The sequence below is a fragment of the Vipera ursinii genome, assembly GCF_947247035.1.
Source record: "Vipera ursinii genome assembly, chromosome: 6".
Taxonomy (NCBI): Eukaryota; Metazoa; Chordata; class Lepidosauria; order Squamata; family Viperidae; genus Vipera; species Vipera ursinii.
The window spans coordinates 60,027,756-60,053,445 of NC_139515.1; the positions used below are offsets into that span (position 1 = coordinate 60,027,756).

The 25,690-nt window shown below is 38.5% G+C and overlaps 1 protein-coding gene across 1 annotated transcript in view; it reads right to left on the bottom strand.

Annotated features, from left to right (window-relative positions):
• Positions 1–25,690, bottom strand: part of EP300 (EP300 lysine acetyltransferase) — a 76,284-nt gene that overhangs the window by 18,366 nt on the left and 32,228 nt on the right. The window contains exons 8-20 of the mRNA XM_083365757.1: positions 24,421–24,558; positions 17,584–17,701; positions 16,628–16,799; positions 15,495–15,572; positions 14,526–14,635; positions 14,071–14,226; positions 13,198–13,659; positions 12,663–12,857; positions 11,856–12,012; positions 11,382–11,500; positions 4,888–5,127; positions 3,773–3,861; positions 1,988–2,068 (exon numbers count right to left, since the gene is read on the bottom strand). Of these exons, the coding sequence (XP_083221883.1) occupies positions 1,988–2,068; positions 3,773–3,861; positions 4,888–5,127; positions 11,382–11,500; positions 11,856–12,012; positions 12,663–12,857; positions 13,198–13,659; positions 14,071–14,226; positions 14,526–14,635; positions 15,495–15,572; positions 16,628–16,799; positions 17,584–17,701; positions 24,421–24,558 (2,115 nt within the window). The remainder of the gene's footprint in view (positions 1–1,987; positions 2,069–3,772; positions 3,862–4,887; positions 5,128–11,381; positions 11,501–11,855; positions 12,013–12,662; positions 12,858–13,197; positions 13,660–14,070; positions 14,227–14,525; positions 14,636–15,494; positions 15,573–16,627; positions 16,800–17,583; positions 17,702–24,420; positions 24,559–25,690) is intronic.

Genomic DNA, 25,690 nt, shown 5'->3' on the forward strand with positions numbered 1-25,690 from the left:
GGTCAGGACACAGTTATCCATACACAACTCAAGTTAATTTCTTATATAAACAAACTAAGCCAGGAATACCATAATTTGTACTTTTTAGTACAAGGTTAACTTTGTGAGATTCAGAAATTCCAGCTGATCCAGAATTTCTCATGATTAAGGTCACATAGAAATCATTATAACTGTAAGACTAGAGAACTTACTAGTTACAAGCACAATTTAAACTAGTGGCTTAATTTCTATGGCCTAAAATAAAAGCTATCTGAAAAAATCTTGCAAGTCCTTTCTAACAGATAAGTTCCTCCAAAATCAGGACTTCTAGCAAGCAGTAACTCAGATTATGCCATTGTTGCCTCAGCAGAATTGTCTGATTAGTTTCCTATCATTTTTTGACATTGGTAAATTCATTTTCAGGAAAAGAAAAGATTTACCATTTCAGAATTTAATCTGGTTTACAATTATGTCTGCTAAATTTGGTATAGTTACAAAAATATAGCTTTGGGGCAACACAGTGATAAGAGTTTATCACTTTCTATGAACTGAAAAGTTATATAAAGAAATAATTCATTTGTTTGTCAGAAGAGAAATATATACCTCTCGACTAGACTACTGCAACGCTCTCTACATGGGGCTGCCCTTGAGGACCACCCGGAAGCTCCAACTGGCACAGAATGCAGCCGCGAGAGTTGTGTTGGGAGTTTCCCGATACTCCCATGTCACACCTCTGCTCCGTGAGCTGCATTGGTTGCCAGTTGTCTTCCGGGTGAGATTCAAGGTACTAGTTATGGTATTTAAAGCCCTACATGGCAGGGGTCCGGAGTACCTTAGGGAACACCTGCTGCCGGCGTCAACTTCCCTCTGCCCTGTGCGTTCCCACAGAGAGGGACTCCTCAGGGTGCCCCCGGTCAGAGAATGTAGATTGGTGGCCCCCAGGGGGAGATCTTTCTCTGTGGGCGCCCCGGAGCTATGGAACCAGTTACCGGTTGAGCTCCGGACGGCGCCCGATCTTCGCTTCTTTCGCCGCGATCTGAAAACATACCTGTTCGAACAAGCTGGCCTGGCCTGAGGGAGGATTGGTGGGGTTTTTTATTATCATTTTATTGGGGTTTTATTAATGTATTTATTGTTTTTATGGGCATGTATTTAATTACTTTTTAATTTTTGTAACTTTGTGTTTTATTCTTGCCCTGTACAACGCCCTGAGTCCCTCGGGAGAAGGGCGGTATAGAAATATTAATAAATTAAATTAAATTAAATTAAATTAAATTAAATTAAATTAAATTAAATTAAATTAAATTAAATAAAATATTTATTGCAGTTATTTTCATTTTCCCCAGTAAAATAAAACAAAAGATTAAAGAAGTTACAGTCCCATTGAACATTTAAAGTTTATTATTACATTACATTTTTATTTTGTTTTCTATAAATGTAATATTGCTAAGAGATAATTATTTCAAGACACCACCTATGGAAAATTCATAGTACGCTACAAATCTTAACACTACTTTGCAGAACATCATTGCTCAGTATCTAAGAAATTTATTATGACAAAACAAGTAGAAATATAGCACTTGAAACTATGAGAATGCCCTAACTTTAGAACTTGTAGTATTAAAAAAATTAATGAGATAATTAAAAAAAATATATAATTATATAATTATTCCAGATCTAAGGTTTTCTTTGAACTTTGTGATTTTAACGACCCATTTTTGTACAGCAAAATCAATTTACAGTTATAGGATTAAAAACGTTAATATTAGTAACATTTATGCACTTTCCGTATATACTTAATCACAAAATTCTTATTATTCCATCTTGACCTGAAATGTTAAAATAAGAATTTGTTCTGAAATCTATCACTTGGAGGTTTATCTTAAAACTTTTTACTGAAACATGGCTTTTTCAAAAAGATATAGAATGTACATCATGATAGATTTGCTACTACCGTAATTATAACTTCTGAAACTTAAATGTTATTAAAGAGGACACAATTACTCACGTTTGTGGTTGTGATGGATCATCCCCCAAAGAAACGCTCTCCCCTTGGATTTCGTTGAAGCACTTCTCACAGAAATGATACCTGTCGGCAAGAAGGCCATATTTGGGTGAACTGTTCCGTCCACACAACACAGCCCAAGCCAAGCAACGAAGTCACCAATCACAGCAGGCCAAGGAGGGGGGGCGGGAGCAGAGAGCAGGTCATCAACGACGACAGGGACATTCAATGATGAAGATTTATGGGACCCAGAGTTTGATATTGGTTGTTTTGTTTTTTGTTTTTGTTTTGTTTTGGGTTGTTTTTTTGCAATCAAAGCCAAGTGCAGACAACGACAAGCATGAAGGAGAAATAAAAATATACATACAAACAAAGAAATGGGGTTTTCAGGACAAAAAACAAAAAACACAGAAGCAAGACAGGACAACACAAAGCAGAAAGCCAAGGCAAAGCACAGATTAGCATTAAATCTCTCAAATGGGATTACAAGCAGCAAATTATAGCAAACAAAATATATTTGGTTAAGTATACCCATGCTCAATTACCAATCAAAATGAAGAAAAAAGAATAAGTGCAACTGCTGCTCTGGCAGCTGCATCAACTTAGCAACTTTCTTCACATCTAATATGAAAGAGCAGGATAGACATGAAAATAAACTATCCTGCAAATGCTTAAATGTTTATGGAGCATATACTTAAATATTTGTTTGCAACAACTCTTTAAAGGAGTTATTTGAATAATTTTATCCAGTTATTCACGATTTGTTGAAATGTTAGATGCAATAACAAGCAGCTGCACACTGTATATTATTAACAGGTGAAATCCATAAATTTGGATGTATGGAATAGCTGTTGTATTAAGGGGATTCCATCTTCATTTGATTTGGATTTGAACTATGTCAAGAGTTTATAGAAACTGCTGTCTCTCTATTGCTTCAGGAAGGGCGCACAAACACAAAGAAAAACCAAAACCAAAACAACTACACAAAACCCCCAAAATTGTGACAATATTTTAAAGCAAAACAAAAACAACACTATCAGATCTGTAATCGCTAAGGAATGAATCATACTAGTCACTTCTCCATTCCTTTTTTTTTAGTATGCAATAAAAGGAAATTATATACACTAGTAATGCTATATTATCAGCTTGGATATTCAGAAAATCAGGACATGAAGTGCCATTTAATAAAATGGTTTTGGCTTTGAACAGCAACTCTTTTATTACAAGTAACAGTATGAATATGGGATGCAAATTAAAAGTTAAAAAATAACCCTTTTCCTTGAAGTAATAAATCTGACTTATTAACTGAAAGTATATAGCTGTAAAAATACATTAAATATTTTTTGTTTGAATTCTTCATCTCCCTAAGAAACCCAAAACAGATGACAATCCTTCTGTTTAACAGAAGAGAAAATCTTCATCTCTTGCATTTCTAAAAAGATTAAATCATCACAACAATAGACATATACACATACACAATCACTCACACACACACATTATTACTGAGGCGCATCAGTACAGTATACAACATCTGCTTGTTGCTGGAACTCCAAACCAGGTGGGCCTTGAACTAATCCAGTTGTTAAACAATAGTACTTGACATACATTAGTTATATCTAAATTATCTCAAGGTATGAAAACTGAATTGTGAAATAATAAGCATCTACTTTCAATGTGTTTTTTTGAACCACACAGATTAGTTTTTGCTGCTGTTAATGTGACATTGATTTAAAGAGAAAAGTTTTAAAAAGCAAAAAACAGTGAGTAGGTGCACTACTGCTTCCTTACCTGTTTTGGTAACTGTAATATGTAGCATCCCGTGGAATTGTACATAATTGTTTGCCGTAACAACATAAAGTCTGTGGTGAAAATTCCAACTGCAAAAAGAGGGGGACAGGTTGCTTACAAACATGTGAAACTCACAAGAATGTCAAATATAATTAGTATTGCATACTGAAATTAAGTGGGAAGACACAGACCATACCCAGTCAGACAAACACAAAGGGTTGCATTGTTTTGCGCCAAACTGCTTCAACCAAATTGCTTTGGGAGCTTTTGGGTGATGCCATTCATAAGCTCATAAATCGTCAATGGATGTGTGGTTAAGAATGTGTGGTTAAGAAATTATATTTCTTAACCACAGATTTATATTTTTAAGCATTTGTGAAGATATAACTAGCTGTCGATGCAATGAATATTTACTTCCTAAGAAATTCTGTTTTGGTGGATCAAAACCAACACTGTCTACATTTAGAAATGGTTTCTGTCATCAGTACAAACCTGATGAAAATTCACAACAGACAGTCCTCAACTTACAATAAATTGTTTAGTAACTGAAGTTACAATGGAACTGAAAAACATGACTTATAACTGGGTTTTACACTTACGACCTTTGCAGCATCCTCATGGTCATGTGATCCAAATTTGGGTGCTTGGCAACTAGCACGTATTATGACAGTTGCACTATCCAAGGGCAATATGATCACCATTTGTAACCTTAAGCATTAAACATTATGTTACCCAATTTTTCTTAAATTTTGTGTTGTGTACTGAGTGTATGAACTTGAGTATTGTCCATAACTATACTTTACTACTTTATAATAATTTAATCTTACGGTTATTGAATAATACTCAAATTATAATTGTTATTATAAGTTATAAGATAAACTTTTTAAGGTTCACTTTTTAAAACTATAGATTAAAGGCTGAAGATAAAAACAAAATTATGGGAAAGAGACATTCACTTTTTAAAACTATAGATTAAAGGCTGAAGATAAAAACAAAATTATGGGAAAGAGACATTCACAGAATTCAATTTCACATATATTTATATTTATAATCAATGATAAGCACATTGCTTAAGACTAGGTATTCGGTTATCTTCCCACCTGTTAGCTCCTTACCTTTCGTCCACAGCAGTAGCCGAGGCTCTGCATAACTGGATCAATTTCCTGCTCAAAAACCTCTGCCAATTTTGAACAGTACTTGTACACTCTAGATGTTTTACGATTGTAAAGCCAGGCATTATTGAACATAAGCCAAATATCATCCACATATTGCCAAGGTTCCTGGTACTGTCCCGTATCAAGCTTTCTCTTGATAGTAGAAAGATCCATGGGGTTCTTTACTATATCAAAGTAATCCTGCCAAGACAAGACATTGATAAATTATACTTCTGAATCTTCAATCCTAATATTGGACTTCATTTTTTTCCTCTTAAACTTCTCATTGGACAATTCAAAGCACTACACATGGGTTTGCTCTAGACATACACTTAGAAGCTACAGCTAATCCAGATCAAGCAGTATAAATAGTTACAACTGCACCTCGATATGCCTATGGAACAGCAATATTGTGCAAAGCTGCTAGTTATCAATCAACTTCAAATTACAATTCAAGAATGCTGATGGTTACCATAAAGCTCTACATGGCACAGGGCTTGGATATTTGTGGGACTGTCTTCTCTCCAATTCCAGGCAGTCCTCAACTTACAACAGTTCATTTCATGACCGTTCAAAGTTACAAGGGCATTGAAAAATGTGGCTTCAACCTTTGCAGCATCCCCATGATATGATCAAAATTCAGATGTTTGGCAATATTTATAACTGTTACTAATGCTGGGAAAGATCGAGGGCAATAGAAGAAGGGGACGACAGAGAATGAGGTGGCTGGATGGAGTCACTGAAGCAGTAGGCGTGAGCTTAAATGGACTCCAGAAGATGGTAGAGGACAGGAAGGCCTGGAGGAATGTTGTCTATAGGGTCGCGATGGGTCGGACACGACTTCGCAGCTAACAACAACAACAATAACTGTTACTGCATCCCAAGGTTATGTGATCACCTTTTGCAACCTTCTAACAAGCATAGTCAATGAGAAAACCAGATTTACTAACAACCAAATTACTAACTTACCAACTGCAGTGATTCACTGAATAACTGTGACAGGAAATTCATAAAATGGGGCAAAATTCACTTAACAGAAATTTTGGACTCAGTTGTGGTTGTGAGTTGAGGACTACCTGTATCTCTGCTCTTTCAACAAGATCAGACAAGCTTGGCATGAAGCAGGTCCCAACTACTCTACAATGTATCACTTTATGGGATTCCAGGAGGTATCCCTTTTCTTGGAGCAACAACTTCATCTACATCTAAAATCCAGATGCTCCTGATCCTACCAGTTCTGAAGGCCCTGAAGACTTGGTTCTTATCACTGGCACTGGGCCAAGTTGCTATGTGAAATTGCTTTAGTACGAACTATATGAGTTACCATCATTGGTACCGTGTATGAGCTTTTAACCATTTTTGTATGTATTTTGATTTTTTAAAATCCTTTATTACCTGTTCAATCACTTATCAAGTGGATGGCAATATAAACCGAATAAAATAAATACCAATACTTCATTCCTCAGCCAAACAAACCAACCCTTAAATCTCAAAGAAGTGGCTGCCCTTCTCAGGAACTAATAAAGTTTGTTTACAACAAAATAATGCAAGTTCTTATTTCAAATCACTACTTTATTAACTGAAAGGCAACAATTGTATTATGTAAGAGACTTTTATAATGTATCCTAAATTATAATCCACATAACACCTATGGAAAACTTTCACAGATTATACTTTTAGTGCCCAAATTGAATCCTTTGTAATACTAAAATAATATAAAAATTGTAAATAACTTATTACCAACTACACCAATCTATCAAAGACAATAAACATAATCATTAAGACACACACTCATATGTGTATATGTATGTATAATATTTACATGCACCTGCACACGTTTACATAATCTGAACAGCGTAAAACTGCATCAAGACAGATATAATGAAGTTTAAGTTATGATTAGCTCACAGATGGCTCTAAGGAACCTACTTTGCCCAAATTCAAAGAACCTATAGTTGCAATAAAGGCCAAGCTGTTTACCACAGAAATGTTGTGCTGAGTGACTGATTAATATAGCTGCCCATCTAACACAAGTTGCAAGGATTAAAACATAGAAAAACCCACAACCTAATCCTAGACAGTTAAGTATAAACAATAACATTGACAACAGCAGAGTACATCTAACCACCTGAATCAAATTCCTGAGGAAACTGCCAGGTTTTCATTATCTTGTAAGAGGCTAACAGGATTGGGACCATCCAAATCTTTGAGGGGGATCCTTGTTCCACAGGACAGACACAACCATTAAGAAGGCACAACCATTAAGAGGGCACTGTCTCATAGAAAGGACATTGGGAACACCCTACTAGATCTTGTAGGGTGAGCAGGAAAAAAAAGGGGGCGGGGAGGGGGGAGATAGCCCTGCAAATAGCCTGGCCATATGCCACACAGGACTTTGCAGAAGATAACCAGCACCTTGAATTGCACACAAAAGCTTCCTATGAGTCAGTGCAGTTTGTAGAGTGCTGGGTATAGATGTTAAAAAGAAACACCAAAAACTTCCTGCACTGTCGATTTTGCCTTACATGGTAGGACAGAAATTCGGAAATAAACCTCCATTTGGTTATCAGTGACAGAGGCTTGCAGATACAGAACTTTTATTATACACATTAGAAAACTACATTACATTACATTACTTTTTGACATAATTGCCATTTAAGTTGAGGCATTTGTCATAAAGTCTTACAAGATCTGAAATTCCTTAGCAGTAGTTGCTCAGCACCAAATCTGGGCTATTTTTTTGGGAGGGGAATCAAAAATATCCCAATGGAACTTCTTCAAAAGTTCTTGGGTATGTCTAGCGGTGTGCGGGCAAGCATTATCGTGAACCAACACCACACTGGAAGTGGTGCCATAGAAAATCCCACCAAATGTGAAGATGCCAAAGGAGTACTGCTACTGAAGTTCATGGAGCGTGGTTCGATCATCAATTCAGAAGTCTACTGTGAAACGTTAGGAAAACTCAGATGAGCCATCCATAACAAGCATCGGGGCATGCTGACTTCCGGTGTGGTGTTGGTTCACGATAATGCTCACCCACCCACTGTAACCTTGTAAGATGTTATAACAAGTGCTTCAATTTGAATGGAGATTATGTCAAAAATTAATGTAATGTTGTAGTTTTCTAATGCGTAGAATAAAAATTCCAAGTGCCTGTCATTGATAATCAAGCGGAGGTTTATTTCCGAATTGCCCTCGTATAATGGCAGATGGTAGCATTTTACTTCCCCATCTTGTGTGTGAGAAAAAAAGTCATAATAGTTGCTGAACTCCTTTTTGCTACCATCATTGCATATTTTATTTGGGCTTGCAACTCAATTAATGGTATTTATAATCAGTCCATCAAAGTTATGGCCAATGTGGTGTCCTCACATCCACATGATCAAAATTTATGCACTTGGCAGCCCGGCTACCTTTATGAACACAGGATGATCTTATGACCACAGGGTGTGCTTCAAGATCCCCCACCCACCTATCTCAATCTGCATCTGTGCCCTTTTGACCACCTGCTCTCCACAGCCCCTACCATCCTGCATCTGACCTTCACTGTCTTCTTCCTCTTGCTGTTGATGAGGAACACTCGGTCAGATCCTTTGCAAGGCAGCTGCTGGCCACACAACGCTTCAGGAAGGCTGCATGTGGCCATTAGCTGCCTCATGAAGGCAGTGGGCGAGGAGTGCAGGGTGGTCAAAAGCAGGGCTTTTCAACCTTTTCACAGATTGTACCACTTTTAGGATATGGCAATATTCGAATACCGCCAGTACATCTAGCAAGGTGTCAAAAACTTGGTAACCACAAAAAAAGGGGGGGGGCAAACACAGGCAGTTGTCAACTTACAGCAGTTCACTTAGTGACTGTTCAAAGTTACAATGGCACTGAAAAAGTGATTTATGACCATGTTTCACACTTATGACCGTTGCAGCATCCCCATGGTCAATCTACATTTGGATGCTTGGCAACTGATTCATATTTAGGATGGTTACAATGTCCCAGGATCATGTGATCTCCTTTTGCAACCTTCTGACAAAGTCAATGGAGAAACCAGATCCATTCCTCCTTTTATATTGTCTCTTCTCTTTCCCCTTTTATATCCTCTCTTCTCTCTTCCCTTTTATATCCTTCCCCCTTTATCTTCTCTACCCTCCGCTTTTATATCCTCTCCTCTTCCCTTCTTTTACATCTTCTCTCCCGCCTTATATTTTCCCTTCATCTTTTCTTCCCCTCCATCTTTTATATCCTCCTTTCCCTTCTCATATCCTCCTCTCCCCTCCTTTTATATCCTCTCCTTTCCTCCCTTCTTTTATAACCTTTCTCCCCCTCCTTCTTGTATATCCTCTTTTCTTCCCTTCTTTTATAGCCTCTCCCCCCCCCCTTTTCTCTTCCGTGAACTTCCAGCTGATTCCTCTCAAGGCTGTGCTTCTGTCTCTCTTTTGCAGTCCCCTTCTCTTCCCACCCCATCTTTTTTTTCTCTCCCTCTCCTGCCAAAACCTTCTCCTTTTATAGCCTCTCCACTCTCCCACCTCCTTTTCTCTCCCATGTGCACTGGAAACGCTGACCATGGGGCTTCTGTCTTGTCCCTGCAACCCTGCAAAGTGCATGCCGATCAGCTGTAGCTTCTTGTGGTGATCCTGGGTTTTGCTCAGCCCCCGTAGTCTTGCAGAAGTGCCGATCAGTTGCCCAGCCCCAACAGCCCTCCTTCGAACTGGGGCATTTCCAACCAAGTTCCCTCCCTCCTTCCTTCCTTCTTCCCTCCCTTTCTTTTTAAACTGCCAGAGGCTCCAGGCAGAGGTGGCAACAGGCAGGCAGCAGTGGGCAGAGGCTTCCCCTCCCCCGTCATTGCCTCTGCATGGCTCAGCTCACCTTTCCCAGATCTCTCTCTCTCTCTCTCTCTCTCTCTCTCTCTCTCTCTCTCTCTCTCTCTCTCTCTCTCTCTCTCTCTGTGTGTGTGTGTGTGCGCGCGCGTGCAATGGCAGGCTGTAAACTAATGAAAGCTGGGTTTTTTTGGAATACTTGTTTCTTTTTCTCAACCTGCCGCCAAACGCATTGTGCCCTGCCCCCCTCAACTCCCATCCCTAGCCCCTTGGATGGCTGCAAGAAGCTCCTGTCGCAGCTTCTTACCTCTCTCGTTCTTTTCCTCCTCAATGTCACAGCGTGGGCTGAAAGAGGTGAGACAGCCCCCCCACACATGCACATACGCACGCGTGCACACACACACACACACACACACAACCTGCATGGGTGTGGAAGAGGTTAGCTGAGAGCCACGCAGAGGCCCTTCAGGCAGAGGCAATGACCGGGAGGGGTGGGGTGGGGGCTCAAAATGGGAAGCCTCCTACCCAGAGCCTTTGGCAGCTTTAAAAAATGAACCTGCGAAGCACTCAGAATGCAGTACCTTTCAAAGCTCACTCCTTCCTTCCTTCCTTCCTCCCTCCCTCTCTTTCCTTCCTCCATGCTCAGGAAGGGATGACAGGAGGGGGAGAGACTGCCAGCAGTGCTGGTGGCCATGCTGCCACCGGCCATAGTTATCTCACGCAGGCAGGGGCGGTGCCGGTAAAAGGGAAACCTGGTGGCTGCAAGGTTAGATCAGTAAGCAGGCTTGGCACTGATCTACCAGTGGAGGCCATCAAATATGCAACGCACTCAGCTTTAGTTCTGCAGGGCAGCCTGGAGTCAGTGAAAGCCCTCCCACCGTCTCTGCCCTGCCCCCAGGGGGTGCATGGGAAAGGTGGTGAGCGCACCAGCACTGGTGTCCTGGGGGAAAGGGAAGCACTTCTCCTACCTTTTTCCTTTCTCAATGGTCAGCAGGGACGGTCAGCAGCGATGCTGGGTGCTCGCTGCCTCCTCGTTGCGTGCCCAGGGGGTGGGGCGGGGCAGCCCTTCACTGGCCCTTTTATTTCCTCTCCTCTCTCCCCCCATCTCCTTTTCTCTTCAGTGCACCTCCAGCTCCCGGAAGTGCCGATCAGCTGGTGCCTGTCGCCGATCCTGGGGCTTCTGCCGAGCCCTGACAGCCCTACAGCTCCAGCTCTCTCTCCCTCCGGCTTGTGCAGTGCTGCAGCCGTTTCAGCTCATTCCTCTCCCCCTCCGCTACCACTTCTCTAGGACGGTTGCGTACCACCTGCCAGGTGCCAAAGTACCACTGGTGGTACGCATACCACCGGTTGAAAAGCCCTGGTCAAAAGGACACAGATAAGAAGAAATAGGCGAGTGGGGGAAGTTGAAGTGGAGGTCAGAGTGGCAGGGCAGGAGAAGCAAGAGGCTGAAAATTGCAACTGGGACTACCAAAACTGCCACTGCTAAGTAGTATGGTCATCTGATGTTTTGCCTAATGAATGCATTGCTTAGTGATTTGAAATTCCGGACCCAGTTAGGATTAAGCAAGGACTCCATATATATATAAGGTTTGGCAACATAATGACATGTTAAGACAAAAATATTTTTTTAAAAAATGCACTTACAGGAATTCCTAGTAGCTGAGGATCCACAGGCTGCCGGAAAGGAAGGGACTCTGGGTCCTGGCGATATAGTGCCTCCAAAGTTGGCATAAGTGCCTGTCTCAACTCTTCTGGCTTGAAAACTGAAAAAAAATATGAAAGATTGAAGATGACATACCCACGAAGATTAGTTACCTATTTTAATATCCAAGTAATGCTTTAAGTGCAGTGTCAGTATTCAGTGTTCAATGCTGGACAGAATTTATTAATCTAGACTTCGACAAGAGTTAGGATTAGGATTATTGTAGGGTTAATTTATACAATATATTCTGTTTTTCTAATATTAAACAGCTGCATTTCATAGATATTTCTTCTAACAGATAAGACATTTCTGGAAAAGTATTTCTAGTACCAAAATGTTAAAACATAAATTCAAATTTCAGTTGAAGAAAATGACTTTGCCTCCATATGATGATGGCAAAAAAAAAATCAACTTACTTTTTCTCTTTGACTGCCCAGAAGCTGGTGAAGACTGGGTACCTGGAGTACTTGGCCTTTCCTCCTCTTCCTTTACTTCTTGCTTCATTTCTGGTTTCTTTTCCTCCTGTTGCATTGGTTCAGATTTACATTCATCTGCTAGGGGTTCTACTTTAACCTGGAAAAGACGGTAAATTTAACAATACATATATTTTCTATATATAGCAGTTTAAGAGATTACTCCTCTCCTGCAAAGATATTTTTGTATTGTCAACACTGATAGAAATACATTCCCTCTGAACCTATAGGAAAGGTCACAGAAAACATCTAAACTGCATGTACGGCCATGAGAAATGCACAGATTTGGCCACAATCAAATGCAGGCTTTATAGCACATGTAGGCTAGGCATATTTAGCGTTGTGCCTCCCATGAATTCTGGATTACAATACTTTGCCATTGGCTATGGTGACTATGGCTGATGAAACATGAAATCCAAAGTATCCAGAGATATAACCTTTCCCTCTACCCAATATTATAGATAATCTAAATTTAGTTAGATCACCATTATCCCTTTGCTATTTTTATATGTTCTCCTTGACTAAAGTACCTTTTCCAAGACACTCATATTCTGAACACAGAATTAGGTTAAAAGGAGAGAAAAATCACTTTCCTTCATGATGGCATGTTTTCATTTCAATGTATCTATATAACTACTCATGACCCTGTTGCTGGTACTGGACCTAACATCAGCAAGAGATACAAAGAAAAATTCTATAATAAAGAAAACCTGCCCATCAAGTCTTCCAGCTTATGCATTTTATAGTCACCTCTGGTTTCTCATCTATTTGATGATCTGTATGTTCAGAATCCTCCTCTTCCATTTTAACCTCCATTTTAATTTCAGGTAAAGTTTGTTGCTGTTGCTGCTGCTCAGGGGCAGCTTGCTGAATGTTTACATCTGCACTGCTGGTGGATGGTGGATTTGATACCTGCCCATCAATATTTGCACCTGGCTGTGAAAGCTAGAAAAGAAAAACAATAAAGCCAGATAATAAGGAGTGAAGCCACATGACTTTACCAAATTTATTTTTATAAATTATGTTAGCTCTGGCACAAAAGAGATGCCATATAATAAATTTACTATTAGCTTATACTTATCCACTATGGAACCATTTCATTTTTTTTCACAGCTTAAGGTGATGACAGTTGTTTTTCATAATATTAAATTCCACTAAAACACCATTGTGGAGAAGAAAGGACAAGTTTCAACATCTACTACAGTTCAATTCCCTCATGAAATGTACACTCCAAAAGATTTTTGTTCGAAGTTGCAGTTTTGAAAAATAATAGAAGTTTTCTTACAGGTGTTGTAGGGTGTTGAGGTTGCAGTGTCGCAGTTGGGGTGGGTACAGATGCAGTTGTGCTCTGTTGTGAAAGAGGTTGTTGTGGCAACTGCTGCTCTGCAGAAGGGGTAACAGAAACAGGAGGCTGCACTTGAGGAGTCAACTGAGCCTGTGGGGGTGTTGGAGTCTGCCTCTGAGAGGGGTGCATAGTTTGTGACTGGGGCCCAGAAGGTGGTATTTGAGAAACAGCAGCAGGGGCAGAGGGAATAGTTGCCTGTTGTGGTGCAGGTGGCGGCTGCTGCTGCTGGGAAACCAATCCTGGGGGCGTATGATGAGGTGTAGGAGTACGACTTGGTACTGGAGAAGGAGAGTTACGATGCAATGCAGACTGTGGAATGGGGGGACAATGAATATGACCCCCTTGAGAGCCAGGAGCCACTGCTGGAGATGTTACAGGACATGAAGAGTTGGTCATTTGTGCCTGCAAATTTTAAAAAAAAGATTCTGAATATACTGTATTTGGAGATTTGAGGTCCAAATTCACTCCCATCTTCCCATCCCTCCTTCAACTATTATCTCAAAAACAAGACATGCTGAGGAAGCAATAGCAACTGGACTTTCTGGTAATGCCTTCTGGGAAATGAGCATAACACCGGCCTACCCCTCTCCACTCACAGAAAAATTAGCTACAGTCAATTAATTAAGATGTAAAGGAAAAAAAAGATAAAAAGAATTCAGCAAAAACAAAGTTACAAAGAAAACCAATGATGTCACTGACAAGCTTATATGAAGAAACTTGTTTCAGTTTTGTACATTTCATTTCTCTACTTTAGCTATACATAGACAGGTCTGTAATCAAAAGAGGTTATTAAAAGATCTTCTCAAGACATACTTGAGAAGCTGGAGTCTGATTGGCAGGCTGAGTCATAGGTGCGCTAGCTGGAGTCATTCCAGGGGACAACGCAGGAAATTGGTTCTGTGGTACAAACTGACTTTGACCAGAAGACTGACCAACCCCTTGTGGTTGCATACGTGGAGAAAATCCAATCTATAAGAAAACATCAATGAATAGAAACCCTGTATAATGGCACTAATTTTCATATTAGCTAATATTCCAATAAAACTGATATGTTTCAAAATATCCCCTTCTAAATTGCAAGTAATATTTATATGCCTATGTATAGATTTTCCACCAACTGATCAATCCATTCTCCAAAGAATGCTTCAAGACAGAACTAATTAAAATATGGTCAAAACATCACACTTATACAAAAGACTATCTTTACCAGCTAATTTATCAGAAAATATAGAAATCACAACTAATAACACATAGAAGAATCAACCAACCTGATTTATATTCCCAGTCTGGTTTAGCTGTCCAGGGTGTGGAAGAGGAGGGGTTTGCCGGGGTCCAACTGATGGCATCGACATAGTTATTGGGCCAAACTGATTCATTCCTGTGAATGTTCATGTTTAAATAAAAGTTTACAGTGTTCACTAGAGAATATTGATGTGCTACACGTATTTTTTAAAAAGGTGCAAAAAAGGAAAAGCAATTGGGGGCAACTCAGTACTAGTGAGAAAATAAGGAGAAAATAATGGATAAATAAATAAATATCAGCAATCAATAAATAATTATTTAGAAAGAGATTTTGATCTGACAACATTGAAATAAACAATGGGAAAGCAATGATTTTTGAAATGCTACATGTATGAAGCTTTAAGTTAAACTGAAGCAAAGGCTTTATCGTGTTATTTGAGAGCCATTTAGCACAGGAATTTTGTAACACAGCTAGAGGCTAATATAAAAATACAAAGATAAAAAGTACAAAGCAAGACCCTATGTGTAATTACTAATGTTGGCCTAGATAAGCCATATATTGTTTCCATTAGCAAGACCTGACAAACCAACAAACAGACAAAGATGAGTTAAAAATTAAAATTTGCAAAAATGTTGACAATTGCTTGATAAAAAGGAAAAAACATGAATGGTATATGACCCTCTGAGATAAAGGAAACTACTTTGCCTAGAACAGAAAGCATTCATCAGAAGGTGCTTTGCTTGGTTATACTGGAAGTGCTAATGTCAGTGGATTATGTCACATAAGAAAAAGCAATAACATGACAGAGATAAATGACGTTGAGAAAAAGTATAAAGTGGCAAAACAAAAGTAGATACAGTATTCGAGAACTGAAATACTGAATGTGGAAAGCCAGTCATTGTAGTAAGAAATTGTTAGGGCAGAATGAGAACACATATAAAATTTCCTAAATTTAATGATAAATGTCATATGAGGGGGTTTTCTAAATTCTCACCTGGTGGTGTCTGCATGCGATTTACCATTTGGTTTGGCACATTGGAACGGATCATATTTGGGTCAGGAAGAGGACCATCTGTAATGTAGACAAAATCCCAAAAATTAAATTAAGACTGTCACAAATCCTAGGTACTTTATAAAGGCTCATTCACATATCCCTCCAATTATGCTCCTAGGATGCTTGGTAAATGATTCTTTAAACACATGTTCTCATGTTTGGGGTCCTGCTAGGGGAGAACATCACTGGAGACAGCTATTGGACTAATTAACTGACCCCACCTTCCCACTAGGCTTCCTGGTCCCCCTCAGCCCATCTTTTTAAATTTCATATTATTGTATTTTATTGTTTTATTCCTTTGTTATTGCTATGTTTACATTTTTATTTATTTTTTCACTTTATTGCTGTAAGCTACCCAGAACAGCCCCATGGCAAGATGGGCAGCAAATCAGTTTAACAAATAAATAAATAATAGAACCTTTGTTTGATCCCCAACCCAAAGTGGGGGAATATTTATCTGATCCAACTGCTGTTTTTCATCTTCTATCACAAGCCTTTCTGTATGCTCAGTTTGTGATGCCTTGGTAACAATCAAGCTGATGTTATAGCAGGGGCTGTTGGCTGCTTCTGGCTATTGTGGGCACACCTTCTCCCTTCTGGTAGAGGTGATTTCCCTGTATCGCCATCTTGGCTTAGAAAGGAGAAGTCAGGTACCAGTGTGTAATTTTTGCTCATTGTTTACCAGATGAGAAAAACAAGCAAGACTGAATACGTAAGAAAGTGCTAGTGTAAGCAACAGAAACAGTAGGAATGTAAAGCAGAAAAGATGGGAAATCCCCCGTTGTCCCACAAATTAAGATCTGATAGATTACTAAACCTAAACATCTTCAAAATCTGACTCTTTCCCCAGTGCCAGCCCATGGTATGGAGAGCAGTTGGTGAATGTTTTTCCCACTGGTAGGAAATTCACCAATCATTTTTGCCAACTTGTTCCACATGGAAATTGTCATTTATAAATTCTAAATAAGCTGATGAGCCCATTTCTAAGATATCACAACTATTATTTTGATTCTTCACTGGCTAAGGATTAGGTTTTTCAAATATTAATTACTCAGGTTAATTTAAACACTTACTTGCTGTCATTCCAGGCTGTGGCTGCCCCATGGGTCCTTGACTCATAGGAGCCGGTGGCATGACTGGGGCATTTGGTATCATATTTTGCCTCTGCAATCTGGTCCTTCTCTTTTCCTCCAATTCCTTCTGGATTTTATAAATTTTCTCTGCTAGTAAGTGGTAGTACTCTGCCTATAATGGGAAAGATATGCATATTAAATAAAAATTAATGATACATATGTATTTCTAATTTTAAACTTCCAGGTGTACAATATGGATATTACTCCTTAGAATTTGATATTTATTCAATACTAATAAAAGAGCTATCACTGTAACGCATGTTCTGCATATAGAAAGCTAAACAATGTAGTGATGTGGATTGGTTGGATAGGTAGGTGGGAGTTAAGAATATCTAGAGGTTAGACTGTAGTAAGCGCCAAGGCTCCTAGATAATCAGATTTCCCTCTCTTGCCATCAGAACTCTGCATTACAAACTGGGACATTAAACTGTAATACCATCAGGAGTGTAATATGAGGTTTGATGTTACATGTATCCTCAAGGCCATATAAAACATATCATACACTGTATGATTTTAATCCTCATTCTAAGGCATATCTGCAACACTGCCTCTAATGCAACATCCTACCACAGGAATGAATAGCAGGCTGCACCTCACTATTAGGATCTATCCAATTATGTTAGAGCACCACGAAAACTACATTCACCTACACTGCTTTGGGGTGAATTTTGTTCCTTGAACTCAATGAGTTTCAAAGACTGTAATTGATTTTGTAATCCAACTATATACACATAATGGTTCACTAGCATCACCGAAGTAGTCTCTTTATATTATTTGCTTTATACACATCTCACAATGATAGAAAAGAATACATTCTTAGCAGAGTATACATAGAAAAGGATCAGGTATTTAGTAATGTGTGAGAAATATGACTCCAGAAAATACTAATAGCATACCCTGCTATTTGCAGATTCATACATGTCCCCTTCAACTTTCCGAGCATAGGAGACAAGATTCGCCATACGCCTATCTTTCAGTGCTGCAGGATCAGGAGTTGGAAATATGGCTTGTACTCTAGAGGAATATAAGGAACAAATGTTAAATCTGACCCTCAAATCAAACAGCTACTATTTCATAAGCAAGCAAACCACAAATTGTGAAGCTTTGTATTACAAAACGCTACCATGTTCCACTTTAATGTGGCATTCATATTTCCTTTATGAATAAAAAGCAGTTGGTTGGCTGATAAATCAAAACACTTCCCAACACTTCCCAGTATATTTAGGAATCCAGAAAACGTTACCCTTGTGAACTAAAATATCGGTGCCAAGAAGGGAGGGAAGCAACTCAGGTAATTTTAATTTAGTAACATCAAAATAAGAGTGAGCAGGGATTTATTTAGCCAACAAGTATTTTATCTTTCTTATGGTATTTTTATCAATGCTGCTATAGGTGAGAAGCATATAGGAACTCTGCAGCTATGTTGCCCCTCCCAAAAAATTAAAACACTTACTGAAAGCTTATTTAAGTTTAATACAAAATAGCCTTGCCAAATCACAGCAGCACAAATAAATAAAGGATATCTAACAGAGCAGCCTTCCTTGACTCAGGACCCCTCCAAAATGTGCCAGACCATAGCTTTCACTGCCCGTGCTACCTGGAAGTAACAGGAATTGTAGCTCAATACAATACAGAATATAGCCAGGCACAAAAGATCGTGTTGACTGCTACACAGTCAATGCAACCTTTTTACAGTCCTATCAGATCAACAGAAAGTACTGGATTACTTGGCTTTCTGGAATTACTTTGTAGCTTTCATACTGTAGCTATGATAGAAAATTATAGTCGACTCTTTCAGTGGTTTACCACAAGAGCCAGTAGATCATAGCTGCTGAAGTCTAGGCCCAAAGGATTTCTAACTATTAGAGCTATGGATACTGTTTGAAAAAGATGACTGACAATGTACAGAAGTATGAATGAAGTACTTTTCTTTTAATCATTATAACTACCATGTCTTTAACCAGCTTGCTTTGTTACTTTATAAGTTGTTCCTATCTATCTCTGTGTATGCTTTTTTGCTTTTACCATCAAGTCTATATTTGTGGTTAATGCAGGGATCCAAATTAAAGCTCCATCAACAAAGGGCTTTCCAGCCTCTGCTCACAAACATATACTGAAAGTAAACTCACTACTTCCGTTAACTTTTTTAAATGTCCTAACACTCAACTGAAATCTGTATTCTTGTAACTTAAGATCATTATTTGATTTTCAAACTTAGCCACAAAACTAGCAACTTTGGTTTCCCAACTAATATATAGAGAAAGAATCATGTTCCTTTCTTGGTTAATTCCAATTCAATGGAACTATACTAAACTTTTCTGTCTTGCCATTTTCTCTAGAGACAAGACCAACTTTTTGTTGCCATTGATCCACTCATGCCTTGTAAGGAGCTGCAATTTTACAAATATCCATGGATATTCAATAGGTCCTACAGAATCCTAAATCCTGGGGACCAATGGATGTCCCATTAAAAAAAAATCTACCTGGTTTATTTTTAGCTCCTTTATAAAAAGGAGATGCTGTTCTTCTGCAAAGGAAAATTAGGATAACTTTCTACAAACAGAATAAATACTTGCAGGTATTGCAATGTATTTTTAACTATTTGTAGGCACTCTGAATGATAAATAAAATAATATGGTAAACACATTGCCAGTGATTACTGAAGTTATAATAGCTTTTTTTTATCAATGTATTTTATTTCAGCCAACACTTAAAATACAATTAGTATCTGGGGCCATGTATCCATGACCCAAAAAATTACAACCATGATGTATGATAAGACTAGGAGAAAAGGAAAGGATATACCATATCGGAATAACAGTTATCTGATTATATGGAATAGAGGGAATTTTATAGTTATATTTATAAGGCCACCCAATTCTACTGCATTTAATTATTTATATTAGCATTATTCAGAAAATGCAAACCAAAGATTAGACATCCATAAAACAAAACAACCCCTACCCCAAGCTTTAAAAAAGAGCCACATAACACACAATACTGCACCCATTACAGCCCAAGGGCTTGGTGGTGGTGGTGGGGGGGGGGGAATGTCACATTTTAAGAATGCCTCTGAATAATCTCTAAGGGACTGTTCCAGATGGCAGGCATAGGCTATAGAAAGGCATGCTTCCTAGGTCCCATCAGATAACACTGTTCAATGGATGGTACTTGAAGCGTGCTGACTCTGCCTGATCATACAGGATAGCAGAAATTATGAAAGACAGATGGTCCTTCAGATAACCAGGTCCTATATCATAAATGGCTTTAGAGGTAATAATAGGTGCATTGAATTGCATCCAGACTCCTGCTGTTAACCAATGCAGCTCATATAAAACAGGGTTAGGGGATGCCATGCAGCCTGGACAAAAATTGTCAAGGAACCATTGACTCCAGTGATGGCCAAAATTACCCACTCCTTTAAAATAAAAACTACTGCATGGGAGCAATCTTATATCCTCTCCAAGCAGTTTTCATGAGCCACAAGGGATAACAATCTAATAGACAGGTAGCCAGGTTAGCAGATCTAACGATCTTGTCCGCTTTCTCCATCTTACAACTACAAACTCAGCATGTTAATTACCTAAGACCTTGATCAATACATGGTTTAAATTATGAATGGAAGTGTTAAAATATATGACATAAAGAGGGTAGAAACTGATTTAATCTAGATTGACTGATCAGGTGCCATCTAGCTTGTTTCAGCTCTTAACAACTACATAGATATATTTTCTTTATGATGATCTGCTTCTACTTTTGGTATACTGTATATGAAAATAGGAATTTATATTATTATTATTTTATTATTTATTCGGTTTATATACCGCCCTATTCCCAAAGGACTCATATGGTTGTGATAGGTTGGCTGTGTAACCTATTTAGTATGTGTGCAAAGATTATATATGTGTACGGCAACTGGAATAATGCTATTATAGTTAATTTATTCAAAGGAAAGATACAACAGTGAACACAAAATCTACAGTGAGATTTGTTCATTATAAAGCGTGGGGTTGTGTTGGGTATAATTATGATTGAGAGGAAAATGAAAATGAGCAAAATTTGGGAAGTGTGACATGGTTTAATGCCAAGTAAGAGTGTATACAGTCCAAATGTATGAATCTGAGAAAAAAGGCACTATACATTTGAGAATAAAATGGATTGAATACAAAAGGAAGTTATACAAAAATAATATACTGAAATGGTTTGGTCATGCAGGAAGACAAAATTAGTTAAGAGGAAAGGGAAAAATCAAGAAAACTGTAGTTAATTGAAGTTGATACTGTCTCAAAAAGAGACAGGTGAAAACTTTAAAGAACAAAAGGCAACGTATGGTGTATTGATATGGTGGAAGCAAGGCTGGCATGAAAGGAAAGAAAATCCTGGGGAGGTATAGTGAATAGTTTTATTTTAAAATTGGTTTTGAAGTTTCTATTATCTTCTGACATTTATTTATTTAACAATTTTTCTTTGCTTTGCCCAACACTGCTTATATCGAAAGAAAACAGCATGATGGGTGTGCATGCATATAATTTTTTTTAACTATACAATGTTGCTGTGTATCAATATTTTAGCCCTGGAAATAATGTAGATATCTTACTGAAGGGTCAATGTATGGCAATTCAATGAAACTAATTTTTAAAGCTCACAAAATAAAATTAGTTCAAGGCAACATAGAAGAAATGGGTTTCCGACTTCCGGTGGCGACGCGACGCCGAAGACAGCCGTTTTCGGGCTGCCCGCTTCGCAGCTGTGTTTTTCCATCGTAAACAGCGCCGATCAGCTGTTTAGATGGATTTGAAGCCCCCTCCTCGGGAGAAGAGGAGGGGTGAGGCCCCAGGTAGGGGTTGAGCTCTCCGGGGCCGCCTGAGCTGAGAGCTTGGGCGGCTGAAGGATGAGCCCCCCCGAAGCCTGGGTTGCTCCGAGCTGCGCAGCGCCTCTGCTCCGGGATTTTTGGAGCAGAGCCAGGCGTTAGCAACCACCCCTGCCAAAAGAAAATACTTTTGATTATCAAGATGCAGGCAGAGCGGTACAGGAGGTCAAGGTGAAGTGGACTCTTTATTTTTACTCTCTAGCTCAATGGATTTTATAGCTTTAAAGTGAAAGTGCGCAATAAGTGAAAGTGGGGGAAGATGGCGGCTAAAACTTCTAAAGCTCTTCGGAATGCGGGGTCTTCCCTGGTGCAAGAGACCTCATTGCAAGCTTTGCTTCCTCCTGCATCTCCCCCGGTATTGACGCTTAAGGATTTACAAGATGCTCTTGGAAAGCATGCACAATTGATGTCTAATATGATGGATGAAAAGTTGAAAAAGCTGGAGGAGAAAATGGAGGAGAAATTGGAGAAGAAGATGGAAGAGAAGTTGAGAGCAATGAGGGTGGATATCTTGTCTATGGTTGAATCCGTAGCTGAATGTGTGCAACAGCTGGATGTAAAAGTGGAGGATCTCAGTCAAAAGAACTCTATATTAGAAGCAAAGGTATCAGAAAATGAAAATATAAGGGATAAAATGGACGGAGAATTGAGCCTTGTTCAGTATCATCAGATGCAGTATGCTATTAGAATCAGGGGTTTAAAGGAGAATGGTAAAGAAGATTTAAAGCAGCTGATTTCTGAGGCTCTGGAAGGGGTACTGGGCCAGCCAGCATCTGAAATTGAGGGAAATATGGACAAAGTTTTTCGTGTAAATTCATGGATTGCAAGACAGAGGAAGTTACCCAGAGATGTGGTGGTTTACTTTACAAAGAGAGTAATTAGAGATGAAGTCATTCAAGCTGCTTATGATACTAAATTGGTAGTGGCTGAGCAAGAAGTTTTGGTTTTAAAAGAGATTCCTCCGAAGATCCTAAGGAGAAGGAAAGATTTTGCATTTCTAGTACAGGAACTTAAGAAACGTGATATTAAGTTTAGATGGGAGATTCCAGTTGGATTGGTGGCGACGCACGAAGGTAAAAGACATCGTTTGGTTACTGTGGCTCAGGCCCGTGATTTTTATAGTAATGTGTTAAAAGCAACCCCCCTATCATTTTTGGAAGCTGCAAAAGGATACGGTGTGGGAAAGTTTCAAGATGTTGCACATAGACAGACAGAGGACAAAGGTGTTGGAGGGGATCAAGCCACAGTCTCATCGGTTGCTGCAGGAGGCCAGAAGATGACGCGTGCCGCCCTAAGAAGAGCGAGACGAGAGCAAGAGCAAGACCAGCAGAAAGTTATGGAATCTCCAAAGCGTGTTTACAGTGAAGATGTGGGAGGGGAGCGGTCTAAAGAAGTTTTGGGGGTCATGACAGATGTGCTCCAAAAGTTTTGGGGCATTAAGATTGCTGATTAAATTTTTAAATTAGAATGTCAATGGAGTAAAATTATTATAGAGGAGAAAGAAAGTTTTTTTTTAATATCTTACACAATTTAAGATTGATGTTATTTGCTTGCTAGAAAAGTATATTAGGGTTATGGACTTAAAGTATGTGTTGAACTAAGAATGGGTACGCAAGCTCCTAATTAACAACAAGTTGTCTTAGAGACTGCCTAAACCTTCTTTTTATACTCTTTTTATTTGAACTCAAGGATGATTTGGAACTGCGAGATATTTGGCGTGATACATGCAAGAACTATTTTTGATCATAGTTTAGTTTGGTCGGAGATTATTAAGGTTAACAGAGATAGGCACTTTTGGCGCGTAACTGAGAATTTGTTTGGAAATTAGAGAAAGGTGGGAGAATGTAAATAGCAGGTGAAAGTTGTTTTTTTTTTCTTTTCTTTCTTTTTTGAAATTAATATGAATAAGGACTGGGATTAAGAAAATTTATTCTGAGTAAAGCTCTTTTTCTGTTTTCCTCTTTTTCTTTTTTACTTTATTTGTAATATTAATATTGTTTGTATTCATTTTATATGAGCTAGAGGGAGATAGAATTTATAGTTTATTGTTGATAACATAGGGGTGTTTACGTTTGTCTTTCGATTTTATACCCTGTATTTAGCTCTGGGAAGTTGGGGGGGGAGGAGGGAATGGGGGAGAGGGATAGGGAGGGTTGGATAGGGGTGGGGGAGGGGGGGATTAAAGTCAAAATGTATTGTAAAACTTTTTAAATAAAAAAAAAGAAATGGGTTTCCAGATATGGGTCACACTTTCTGACACTGATTGCCTCCTGATCATAGATTTTATTGCCCCATGATAGGATCCACTTAACAAAGCAGCAAATTATGAATAGTTCTCAGCATAAGATCAATTTGTCCTTTCATTAGAAATGTATAGTATTAACTTTAGATCCGTGCCCTGTGGAACCAGCTCCCCCCTGAGCTTCGGATGGCCCAAGATCTCAAGTCCTTTTGCCACGGCCTCAAAACACTCCTTTTCCACCTGACTGACAGGGATTTTAATTATATTTACAATTCTAACTTTATTCTTTAATTTATTTTAATTTATTTCAAATTTTATTTTTTAATTTACTGTACAGAGAACTTTAAGTTTTGTTATTGTTAGCCGCCCTGAGTCCCTCAGGAGATAGGGCGGGATATAAATCCCATTAATAAATAAAAATAAATACTTAGTTCCACATCCTATAAAGACAGTTTCAACAGTTACATAAGTAAAAAAGAAATCAATAGCTATTATCACATATTGTGAGAAAGCATTACAGATTTATACTTTGTTATACTATGTTTACCTCTCCCATTATATCAACTGTCTTATTTATAAGACCTATTTGTTTAGAAGTTTGAACATTTTATCAGTACATACAGTTTATGAACAAGGTGGTTTCTGAGATCCTGAGTAATATCTTCATGCCACTGTTTTCGCATTCCAATGCCAGAAGGATGTGCTGCAGTTGGCATGGCCCCCAGACCAGCAACATTTGCATTTTCATTCAACATAGGACTGAAAACAAAATGGAATCTTATGAGGCCCTTAAGACATAATTTAGTGATACCCTATACAGAAAACAAGATAGTTTATTCTACTGATGTATCCCTCTTATAAGAGGTTTCCTGCTCTGGCATGATCAGGTGTGTTATATCATCTTAGACAGATAAACCTTTGTGCTTCCCCTCAAATGATTTTTATTTCCGGAATGTGAACTTCAATCTCTCTTGCAAAAATTATCAAGATTAAAATCAAACAAAAATTAGAAAAAGAACTCATAATTCTCTTATACACCTCTGAAAGATTAGTTTTGGGAGATAAGGATGCATTTTAAAAAGGCTTATATTATGGGTCTGATATTGGGAATAAAAATCCAGCAAGTCATCAGTCACTAAAAGTAAAGGTACTTCTGAATACGTGCTTCTTCAGAAAATCTATGCATTTCCAAATAGAACACCCAATCAATTATTTTTAATGGTCTTTTTATTAGTAATTTATATTCTCTTAATTTACACCAATTATAATGAAATATAAACTCATGTTCAGTTACCTCAATATACAGGTAGTCCTCGACCCATTATTTAGTAATTGTCTGAAGTTACAACGGCACTGAAAATGACTTATGACCATTTTTCATACTTATGACCATCTTTATGGTCACTGACTCATATTTATGATGGTTGCAGTATCCTGGAATCATGTGACCATCTTTTGTGACCTTCTGTCAACAAAGTCAATGGGGAAGCCAGGTTCACTTTACAATTGTGTCGCTGACTTAAAAACTGCAGTGATTCACTTAACCACTGTGGCAGGAAAGGTCGCAAAATGGGGAAAAACTCACTTAACAAATGTGTTGCTTAGCAATGGAAATTTTGAGCTCAATTGTGTTTGTAGATTGAGGACTACCTGATAAAGAGTAAAATGAAATACGTTTTATTTCCACCCGTCCTAAAATGCAATGAATTACTAAGTATATTAGGGAAAAATGTAGAAAAATAAGCAGAAGTATTTACTCATACTTCCAGTGGAGATATTACTTCAGTCAGCTTAATCATATCTTCTTTTATATCCAAAACTCTGATCTTTCTAGTGACTATGGTCAAACTATTTTTAATACCCAGATACAATCATTATTTTTTATTGAGAA